Genomic DNA, 12,212 nt, shown 5'->3' with positions numbered 1-12,212 from the left:
AAATTACACAGATATGGTCCTTTAAAGTCCTCCTCAGAGTATAGCAGGACTTCAGTCCTTTATTCTTAGTGATTTAATGATTTTTCTTAAGTATAAATGAGAGGTGTTAAATCAACTATATACTTGCTTTTTAATCTTTAGGTTACAGATTACAGCTGCTAATTAAAGATGGGGGCTTGACACTTGGGGGCTATTGAGGACCCCTGATATTACACTGTATCACTAGCTCTCTCTAGCTCTAAGGGTTAATCTTTTTAATCTCTTGAGGACTAAAAGGGAATACCAAGAGAGCATTCAGAAGAGACAGTCCACGGCTGCTTCCTTCTGCCATATGGCTAGCCCCTACTTGTTGCTACAGAGGCCAGAGCTGATGAGGGCCTTCTCTCCTTGGCTTCTTCTAGAACTTGGAGTTCTCCCAGTTCTACCACAGAGCTGTTTGCCAGGTTCCCTTCCTTCCATTCCCTCCCTTTCCTGTGTGAATCAGTTGAATTCATTCATCACAGCCTAATGCAATTTAAGTTACCCGTCTGCCACAAGAGTCCTGTATGGAATGTTGTTGTTTTCTTGGGCACTTCAAATATTTTAGCATTTTGCCTCTTTAACTCATTTTTTCCCTTGATATTCTAGGATGTAGATATCTATCTGCCCTTTTATAGTACTAGAATTTCTGACAGTTTTGTTATTAAGATATAACTTTTTAGCAGAAAATTTCTGTTATATAACTCATAGGAAAAGCCTTATTTATTTTTATAATGACACTTAAATTGATTTTGAGAAGTGGCAGTTGCTTTCTTAACGACTTGCCCCCTTTATCACAGTACTTTTCCATGAGAAAATGTATTCAAAACCACCTAGCCCAGTACCTAATATGTGATGCTACTCAGATGATATTAGCTTCCATTTCCTCTTGATTTTTTTTAATGATGTTTCAATCATAGTTTAAAAGTAATACATGTCTACAATACGAAAAGTGGAAAATGCAGTAAGTGTAATGAAGTCACACAATTACCCTACTGTTAACATTGTGAATTTTCCCCAACAAAATTAGGATTATATTGTATTTAGTTTTTTTATATACTGTTTTCATGTAAAAGTACTTTCCCATGTCACTAAATACCCTTTTAAAACATAATTTTAAAGAGTATAATATTCTGTTATATAAATATGCCATAATTTATTTATTAAACCCTTCTCCTATTTACATATAGCATTCATGTCATTGAACTAATAATCTCTTACTTCTTTAATAGCTTTATAGACAGAGATTTTTGAATAAACAGAGAGGAACATTTTCAGGCTTTTGAGACATCAGTCCTTATATATGTAACCAGTCTCCCATCTCAGCTGCCATACCATCCCATTCAAGCTCTTTATTCTAGACCTTCTTCGTCTTTCTTGGGCTCTGACACCCCACATGAGCATATCCTCCAAGAGGATGACCTCCTCGCCCTGCTGCTCTGGGTCACTCCCGCATGTGGTCACCCTCCTTATCCTGCTTAGGCTGTGATTCCCCTCACCCCACAAGGTCCCCCTCTACACTCCACTTTGGCTGATACCCTGCCCTTGTCAGCCCTATGTGTCAGACTCTCTGACACCCTGCTTTGGGTCCCCCATGACTCTGCCCCATCTAATGGCTGTAGTACTGAATTGTTTGGGAGAAGCAGGGAGAAAGAGAAAGGAAGCTATACGGTTTGAAGACATACTGAAGGGCCTTGCCAAGTGCATAGCATCATGCTTGGCATATTGTAGGTATTTGGTGGCAGGGTGTGTGTGTGTGTGTTTGTGTATCTAATTCTTCCCCTCCTGATCCTGGACTGTTGAGCCTTGGTGGTGAAAGAGAAAATACAAACATAACTCAGCTGACTCCCAGCTGACTGCTTCTAATACCAACTCAGCTGCATTTGCTCTTCCTGGAATCCTTACTCTAAGTCACTCTAGTTGGTACCGTATTCTGTCTCCCCGAGTGGTTGTTTCTTACCTTCTTTATTGTCACCCATTTCCCAAACTCCCCAGCTTCCATATCTCAGCTAAGGACTTTGCCTGCTATTTAAATGAGATTAAGATTATTTGACATGAATATGTTTAACTACATAATGACTTCAAAATGTTTCAGTATTTTTAGCTCTCTTTACCTTCTTTCTTGAAACTCTTTCCTTGTTTGCTATTTATTATAGATATACACTATTTTGCTTTTATATACATAAGTATATATAATGCTTTAATTATCATATATATTAATATACTATACAGTCTCTCCCTACCTAATTTTTCTAAGTCTCCTTACCTGACTTTGATACTTCTCCCCTCCAGTTGAATATTTATCCTTCTTAACATTTTGTTCTTATCTCATTAAGTTATTCTCTTTCCCTAGATTATCAAATTGACCACATAATATCAAAACACCTAGTTTATGCTGCTGAGTTCCAAATTTTTTACCTTCCCAACTCTCTGAACTCAGACATAATTCCTAGCTGTCTTAGAGCTCCAACAGCTTTTCTCAAACCTGTTTTTTTACTCCATGTCATGGTTAATGATCCCCATGAAGCTCCAGGTACTTAAGCCAGAAATGGTCATCTTTATCTCTTTCCCATGTCCCCATATCCAGTAAGTTTCCTATTCTTGTACATTTTACCTCACAAATACTGCTCATTTTCACACCAACTCTTGCTGATGTATAGTGCAATAGTCCTTACTTCATTCTGCTTTGAATTATAAGTAACTGAATATTTTTTCTTTGGATTTATAATTTCTTAGAAGCAGCTTCTACCATGATCATCTCTCTTTGTTGAATTAAAGAATACTCTTCTTTTTTTCTAAACTTGAATCAGTGTTTTACTATATCATTAACTGGCTTTCCTTAGGCAATAGGAACTTGGTCATGATTCATGATTTGATTATATGTATGTGGCCTGTAAAACACTATTCTTAGGGTTAATGCAGGGAAGAGTGTGGTTTTAGATGATGCATAACCTGACACAATCTGTGGGAAGAGATTAAATGGCCTTAGCCGTTATTACTTTTAATGAATGGAATCTTTGCTAATTAACAAGATTTTAGTATCTGTAGATGAGGATGTGTTTTCAAACTTTGATGTTTTGATCCAAATGCCAGAGGCCAGCTAGATATGTAGTATTTTAAAATGGATTGAATTCCAGAAATCTGTTTTCTTCCTTTAAAAATTATATTCTCCACCCAAAAAGATCTTAATCTTTAAAAAGTTTTTTTTTTTTAATTTGCCTTCTACTTAAGCAGCTTTGCTTTTCTGTAGTAATACTTTTGGTTATGATATGATTCTGCTAATAATTGATAGCAGAAGAAATAAATGACAGTTGAAGCAAAGAGATTGCAAAGAAACCTCTTTGCTTATAATTATTCATATTTTTTTCCATGACTTACACTTCTTTCCCCAGTTAGGGTACAGGTATCCCCGGTTTTTTGAAAATTTGTTTCACACCAGTTTGCTTTTACGAAAAGCCTACGTTGGTACCTGTTTTTGCTACCAGAAAAAAATCCAAAGAGGATTTTTGCTTTTATGAAAAAAGGTGAAAAGTGAAAATAGCCTTCAGCGTTTGTTTTGCAGTGAGTGAGCTGTTCAAGCGGTAGCATGCACCCCAAGCAGCAAGAGTGGCACCGCCAAGCTCCTTCCCTAGGAACTACATGAAGCATCCCAGCTGCCATAGCTTTGAACTATGTCTTTGAGCATCTGTGATTTATCTCGATTTATTTTGTGCATCTGTTAGCAAGATGTGTCTTAAGGTAACTGATGCTTCACTTTACGCCATTTTGGCCTACGAACAGTTTCACAGGAATGCTCTAATTTCGGATAGTGGGAGAAACCGTATCTTAACTTTGAATACTTACCCATTTTAGGTCCTTCCCTTCCCCCAATAACTAGAATTATAGGGCAATATTTTAATTATTGGATTAGAAGGCCTCTGTGGTTTGGCTTCTCATATGTTTTTTAGAGTTCTAAGAAAAGACTGATTCAGAAGAGCTAAAGATTTGGTAAAATAATTTGGTAGTTGTTATACATTCAAAAGAGTTACTAGCTTTTGCCATGTCTTCAGACCATACCTTTTTGTCTGACATCATCATCATTCATAGTTTATATTGTGTAATTAAATGATTCAACTTCCTTATTTGATCCTCATCATTAAAGTTACCTGAGTGTCTGACTATTATAGGAATGTTTGTGTGTGTGTGTGTGTGCGCGTGTGTAATGGAGAATCAGAAACATTGGACAATATGTTGATTAAAATAGGAATTGTGTAAAAGCAAGAGAATAGGATAGGAGAGCTATTCAAGATACATAGTAGGTTAGAAACAAGGCTTTACATAGGAGCAGTCATAAGGACTCAGATATTCCTCCTAGGCATTCAACAGCCAAATTTGTTTGAGAGGCAGTAGTTACGAGCAAAAAACAGTGAAAACCTATTTGATATTCAAAGTGTTGAGAGCTTTACTTTGAAATTAAAAGTTTAAAAAACTCAACCTCAATGTACATCGACAGATGAATGGATAAAGAAGATGTGGTGTGTATTTACACAATGGGATATTACTCAGCCATAAAAAAAAAGAATGAAATAATGCCATTTGCGGCAACATGGATGGACCTAGAGATTATCGTATTAAATGAAGTCAGACAGAGACAAATATCATATGATATCACTTATATGTGGAATCTAAAACGATACAAATGAACTTATTTATAAAACAGAAATAGACTCACTGACATAGAAAATAAACAGTTACCAAAGGGGAAATGGGGGGGCAGGATAAATTAGGAGGTTGGGATTAACATATACACACTCTATATAAAGTAGACACACAGCAAGGACCTACTGTATAGCACAGGGAACTATATTCAATATCTTGTAATAACTTATAATGGAAAAGAATCTTAAAAAGAATATGTGTGTGTGTGTGTGTGTGTGTGTGTGTGTGTATATATAAATAAAAAAACTGAATCACTTTTCTGTATACCTGAAACTAACACAACATTGGAAATTAACCATACTTCAATTAAAAAATGATTATAAAAATAAATTTTAAAAAGTTTTAAAAAGTCAGAAGAATTAGTTTCTAATTCTGGGAAGAGATTTGTCTGAAAATTAATCAGTAATCCTAATGATTTTAAATGGCCCTAATTGTTTCTTCAGTATGTTTTAGTAATATGAACAGAAGTCCCATATAATTTCAGCATGTCCACCATGACAACATAATTTTTTGGATTATAGATATGTTTCATTGGTGATCAGTATTCTCAGATCTACTATTTTGTTCAGTAACTTTAATTTTGTTAGTTTGCTCAACCCCTCAGTCTCTGTTTCTTATCATGCTTGTAGATAGATCATTGTGAGAGTGAAAAACCATATAGTTTAGTTGTCCGGGCAAATGAGATTTTGGGTGTCGACAGCTCTGGTTTCATTAATAAACTGTAAGTAATTCTAAAAACCTATTATATTGGTTTTTAATTAAGAAAAGGACACTTATCCTTACACCGTTGTTTTTGCTTTCTTCTTGGTACCTTCTGCCCAGATATTTCTAGCTACACTTTTGGTTCTACTTTTTTCCATAGTAGCACTGAATCTTTTCTCTCCCCATACTGGTACATAAAGAAATTATCTATAGCCATCCAACTCATCATTAGTGAGTATAAATGTTGTCATAAATTAATTTAAATATAGTTAACTTCATCAATTTAGAAATGAGGTAATTGAGGCCTGGAGCGGTTGAGATTTGCCAAGAAAGGAAAGAACTAACATTTACAGAGCACTGACTGTATACCAGACACTATCATTTTATATTCCAGTTCTGTGAAGTATGTTCTGTTATCCCCATTTTACAGAATCTCAGAGGTCAAGAAACTTGCCCAAGACCATAAGACTATCCAGTTCTCTTGCGCAGTCTAGGGTCTTTTCCACTTCTGTCAGCGAACATTAAGAGCTGTTCAACTAAGCCAGTGGAGAAAACAAAGGATTAAGAAACCAACACACTAAATATAACAAAGGGTATTTTCTGATTGACAACTTTTATTTTTATAAAAAGACTCAAAGATAAAAGTTAATTATCCTGGGTTGTACTGGTATTAAATCACTATTAAAATGTGGGACCATCATAGGTATAAAAGCAACATTACCTTCGCTTATTAGGGTCTTAAAAAGGTTGATGATGCATGTACAAAAAACAGTCACAGAAAAGGTAATATATTTACTATCAATTTAGGGATAGAAAGGATCACCAAGGGGACGATTATCTTTCTTTTACTTTTTCTTTTCTTCTCCTTCTTTTTCTTTTCTTTCTTTTTCCTCCTTCCTTCCTCCCTCCCTCCCTTCTTTTCTTTCTTTCGAAATTGTCTCAAGAGATTGTTTAACCTTTTGCCTTGAGGGTATTCTTCTTATGCTTTTAACAGACACACTTTTGCTGACAGAGGTAGTCTCCTTTTGTCCTGGCGCATGATTGGCCTTTGATGTTTGTGGAGTGGGGACAAGCTAGGAGTGGATTTGGGCTCTGTGTTACCTTTTTAAATTCAGTTTGGTGTTTGTGAGAATTAATAGCCTGCTTTTCAGAGTTTCTGGAATGAGATTCCAAAAAATGGAACTGAGCATGGAAATAGAAGGACAAATTAGGGCTTTAACATATAGTATTATGGCATGTCTATTCATTAGTTAAAGAACTAAGTGTTTAAAATATGCGTGCAAATCTGGGCCTCCATTTGCCCTGCTTATATTTATTCGTGAACTCTAAATCTCTTATCTAAGCACGTAATCTAATTAACTATTGGTAACTACCTTTTTGAAGCGACACCTTCTCTTTAGCCTCTTGACATCTGAACCACTGCTCTTCTGAATGTGATGACCTAAGTAGTAATCAGATCACCCAAGAGTAGCTTTTTAAATTGTTTTTCAAAGATACTTCTTTTCTAGGATCATAAGTGATACATCTTTCGCACTTCACCATCTAATTACCTGGGTTTTAATATTTTTATTCTTGATACCTTCATTTTCATTACAATTTTTTTTTCCTTAAAAGTCAGAGCTGACTCCGGCAGACACGTAGACAAAGACAATCTTTTTCTCTACCTACCAGTTCTCTCCTTCTCTCATCCTTCTCTATCCCTCCATCCCTGACTGCCCCTCCCTCGTTCCCCTCTCCTTGTCCCGCCCCTCTTTTTCCCCTTCCCCATTTTGTTTGTCTCAGTATATAGAAAGATAAAAAATAAGAATGATGATAGGTGGAGGTAGATAATTCCTTGTAAAGTTAGTATTCATTGACAGAAACATGTTAATTTCTTAGATAACTAATTCAAATTACTTTGCAGTTCATCAGACCTGGGTTAGAATCCTGCTTTATAAAAATAGTATTTATCCATTGTAGGGAGAAAAAGTGATATAGGATCAGTGAATATAAAGCAGAAAGTAAAAGAACTGTCCTCACTATTAATGGCTTTCATGTATCCTTCTAAAATGTCTGCTATATATATTTACATACATACTTACTGTAGCATATTAGCTACAGCCACTTGCCTTTTATAAGTAGGTCTTCAGTAGGTCAGAAAGCATCTATTTAGTTCAATTTTAATCCACTTGATATTACTAACTTATAGTATCTCAATTTCTTTTCTCACCTTTTTCTTAAAAATTTTTTTTTTTTTTACCACTTTCAGGACACTGGTCCCTCAGATATTTTCTGTTTGTATTTTTTTTTAAACCAATTTTAACATTTGCATCTTATGGCTTCGATCTTAGAAGTGGAAGTAATTGAAGTGTTATGTTCAGAGTAATTAGGAATTAAAGCCTGTGAAAAGAAAATTCAGAATTATCCTTGCTGTCATTATAGGGAGTAGTGTAAGTGATCCGTATAGGATTGCCAGACCTGTTGTTGAAGATACAGGATGAATCTGTAGAGGGCAGTGTTTGGTCTTCTGGGACCAGGTGAGAAAAGCTGACTGTAGATCAGCTCTGGTTGGGTAAGAGTACGCCTGAGGCTTAAGGTGTTCAGGGCATCTGTGAGAGTAATAACCAGAGCATTGATAAACTTTGCTTACCATAACCAGGCACCAGAAAATGAACTTTACTTTCTTAACATGTACAAAACAGTTCGCTGCACATCAAATGTAAATCAGGATTTCAGAGTCCTCTCTTATAATACAGTAGAAACAATGTTTTTCCCTCCTTGTAACGCATTATCACATGAAGAATATGGTTGAAAATTCATAGAACTACTCATACATTAATTACCTAGGTATTTCTGTCTACCAACAAAACATTGTTTGCATATATATCCTTTTGTTCCCATAGAATGTTAGGCACGTTTCTAAACACCCAAACAGTGGAGGCATTTTGTGGGTCAGGAAAGAGCAGTTAGGAGGTAGCTGAAATTTGAAAGCGGCCAAAATGTTACATAATATTTTTTCCCAATTAAAGAACATATTATCTGATTAAAATTCCTCTTCTGTTAGACAAATGTTACTACTGAGCTTCCTTTAATCTTTTGTATGACATTAAAAAAATAATGTAGTTATTTTCTTCCTGATTTTTCACAGAGAACTATATTTGAACTTGGCCTTGTTATTTAATTTTTTTGTAGAAGAAATACAAAAAAGAAACAGCTATCAAGTTTAGGTGATTTAGTCAAGTCTGCCAAGTATGTGTGTGTCCGAAATAGTATAGAACCTTTGGAAAACTTGTCAAGTTGTTTGTTTTTTAATTTTTTTTTTTTAACACTGCCTGCAAATTATTCTTGATCCATGACCGTAAGCCTTGAGAAGATGGTTCTTCTCCTCTTCAGTCTGTTTCACTTCTTTTCTTGCTCAATTATGATTGACCATAAGATTATGTTTCTTTCAAGGGAAAAGCTTGACCCCGGCTGCAGATGTTCTAATCTTCTATCTTGCTAGCTTTCAGAGTGAAGGAAAGTGAGGCTTTAGGTCAGAAAGGAGCCTTCCCTTCTGAATTCCTTCCCTGTCCCTTCTAGTATCCTGCCACCACTCTGATTTCATGATGCCTCTGAGGTACTACACACATATCCCAAGAAGCAGTTTTCAGAGACAATTCAGTCTGAATTCATATGTGAGGGTAGTTTGTTAATGGCATATGCATCACTAAGCAGAACCCTGAACACCTCCTGAAGCACCTGTGTTTAGCTTTAAAGGCACCCTCACAGTTTTCTTCAGTAAAGTAGTCAATTTGCATATGTAACTAAAGGGTCCATTCTGGTAGTATTTTAAAAACAAAAAAAGTCTGCTGCAAAGGAGAACTGATGTTTTCACTTTTTGAGACATTTAATTGCTTGTAATTGAAAATGACACTTATCTGGTTAAAAACAAAATTAAGATCCCACAAGGTATTCTATTACAGTAAAAGTTGTCCTTCCTCTCACACAACAAATCTTTGAAGAAAAGTTGATTAGCCAGTAAAACAAGCCATCATTTTCCTTTTTATATCCTTTTTTTTCTTTTTTTAATTAAACCTTTCTTACAACACTTCTTAATTTTATTTATTTATTTATTTTTGCTGTGTTGGGTCTTCGTTTCTGTGCGAGGGCTTTCTCCAGTTGCGGCAAGCGGGGGCCACTCTTCATCGCGGTGCGCGGGCCTCTCACCATCGTGGCCTCTCTTGTTGTGGAGCACAGGCTCCAGACGCGCAGGCTCAGTAGTTGTGGCTCACGGGCCCAGTTGCTCCGCGGCATGTGGGATCTTCCCAGACCAGGGCTCGAACCCATGTCCCCTGCATTGGCAGGCAGATTCTCAACCGCTGCGCCACCAGGGAAGCCCCTTTATATCCTTTTTATAGGAATATTCCCCATCACCATTCTGCTGTTTGCAAGAACCTCAGCCTTCAAAAAACTTTTCCACTTTTAGTCACTGCTTCACTGCAAGGTTTATTAGACTTTCTATACCTTTTTAAAAACTTGGAGCTATTCAGTACCATGCTGTGGTTGTACTGGCATGCTTTTCTGACTTGGTCTATTGCACATGCATTATTTTATTTTCCCTGACTTTAGGACTGTGGGATATATATTTCCATGTCCATATTCTTGAGTCATCTTGAAATAAAAACACAGTTCTTGGACTTTCCTGGTGGGCCAGTGGTTAAGACTCCACGCTTCCATTGCAGTGGACACAGGTTCAATCCCTGGTCGGGGAACTAGGATCCCACATGCTGTACAGCGTGACCAATAAATTAATTAATTAATTAAAAAAAAAAAACCACAGTTCTTTTAAAAGAGAACCTAGTGTAGTTGTTTTGTATATGAAAACAAAATACTGCCAAAATAATTATTAAACATATTGGTACCTATTCTTTATTAGTTTTGATTATTGTTTCACTGAAGAGTATGCAGTGCATTGAAATAGTTACACATTTAAAAAATAACTTTTAATTGAATCAAGCCCAGTCATTCTGAATTATCAAGTTAGAGCAGAATTACTCCTGTGGAATCTATGTTCCCATACTTCTTTTCTGATTTTAAGGAAGATGATTGAGGGGCAGTTAGTCACCGCAGGTCAGCTCTGCCATTAGGTCTAACCATTTGGTTATTGCTTACCTAGGACTTATTAATCGTGCTTTATAGAGACTGATGGCAGCTTTGGTTAAGTATAAGTCACTTGTTCAGTCTATGTGGCTTGGTCTAGGTATTATAAGATTTTAATTTGCAGGGTATTATTATATCATAAAGTGATTTTTAAAATAAGAAAGGAGTCACAGGAATGTGATGAAAAAGAACAGTATTTAAAGGACCAGAGAAATTAGAATGAATAAGGTAATGTGTAGGAGAGATAATAGAAATGACGGGCTGTTATGGAACATCCCCAGATCCACACTGGGTGTCTGGGTGTTGCTTTCTCTCTGCTAGAAAATGTACAAACACATGTACATCCTTAAAAAGTCTTTATAACAAGTCACACCTTTAAAAAATGATTTAATAAATCACTTTTTAGCTCCTTTATATCTATCTTTAAACCCTTCTCATATTCTCAATTTCTCATTTCTTGAAATGAGATTTTAAAAATAACATGTAGCTAAGAGGACTTTTGGGTAGAAAGGTTTTGTGAGTCAGAAAATATTTTCCTGAACTTACTCATATCTTTGCCTATCTCTGGTCTCTGTCTCCAGTGTCTAAATTGTAATTATCTGAAGTAATTTTAATGTCTCAGGATTCTAATTTTCAATTAATGGTAATAATGAAGACTCTCAGTTTAAACTATAGGCTGTTGACCCACTTCAGTATCCTATTGGATATAGGAAATAAAGTGGAAACTGGAGACAATAGGAGGTAACAGAGAAGAACTTGGTTAGGAACAGTAAGAATGGTTTGTTCATCCTGCCCAGGTGAAGGTATAGTTCAGAGACCTTCCCAGCATCTAAGAGTAATCGGCACAGAAGGTACAAGGAATTCTACTTCTTGATGCTTTCCCTGTGTCTTCAATTGCTTTCCTGACTGTATTTTTCAATTTAAACCTTAATCTAGTTGGTAATTGTGGTCTACCTGCTTATGAATTTTTACTTCTGTAGAATATTGATATTTTTTTCTTTAAAAATAACTCCATAAAGAATTAATCACTTGGGAGTTTTTTCTTGAATGTACCAGGGCTGTAGCAATTATGTTTATTCAAAATAAAAATTCCCTAGGGTCACTGCCCTAGGCTTTTAAACTTTAGTAGTGTATCAGAATAATCTAGAGGGTTTTTTACAAACATTGTTGAGTATCACATCCCTATTTCTGATTGAGTAATTCTGGGCTGGAACCAGAGAGTTGCCATTTCTATCAAGTTTCAAGACGATGCTAAAACTGCTGGTCCTGCAAGCATACTTTGAGAACCACTGCCGTACAGTATTGATCACAGAAGTCTGAGACAGAACTGGATCTAATCTGTGCTGAATAAACATTAAGTTGCTTGTAATTCAACGAAGTTATACCTGTTGGATGGGTTCCAACAATGATCATTTAATGTAGTATTATTTTTAATTTATTTTCATAGATTGGAGCATATGATCAACAAATATGGGAAAAATCTGTTGAACAAAGAGAAATCAAGGTAACAAGTTTATTTCATTTTGTATATTCTATAAATTGATTATTAACCACAGTTTATTTAATATCTCTCTGTCGACCTTTAAAGGTACAAATTAGTATTACTTATGCTATCCAAACTTTTAAATAAAGAGGTAAACTCTATTATGAGGGCATATTCATGTGTCTTTACCTCT

General features: G+C 35.7%; 1 protein-coding gene across 1 annotated transcript in view; it reads left to right on the top strand.

The window, feature by feature from the left end:
• The window catches only part of PHTF2 (putative homeodomain transcription factor 2), a 154,281-nt gene that overhangs the window by 60,806 nt on the left and 81,263 nt on the right, over positions 1–12,212 (top strand). Inside the window, 1 exon segment of the mRNA XM_036863228.1 lies at positions 11,984–12,040. Within this exon segment, the coding sequence (XP_036719123.1) occupies positions 11,984–12,040 (57 nt within the window).

The sequence above is a fragment of the Balaenoptera musculus genome, chromosome 9, assembly GCF_009873245.2.
Source record: "Balaenoptera musculus isolate JJ_BM4_2016_0621 chromosome 9, mBalMus1.pri.v3, whole genome shotgun sequence".
NCBI lineage: Eukaryota > Metazoa > Chordata > Mammalia > Artiodactyla > Balaenopteridae > Balaenoptera > Balaenoptera musculus.
Note: the sequence above shows the minus strand (reverse complement) of the source record. Positions and strands in the feature narration are given on the sequence as shown.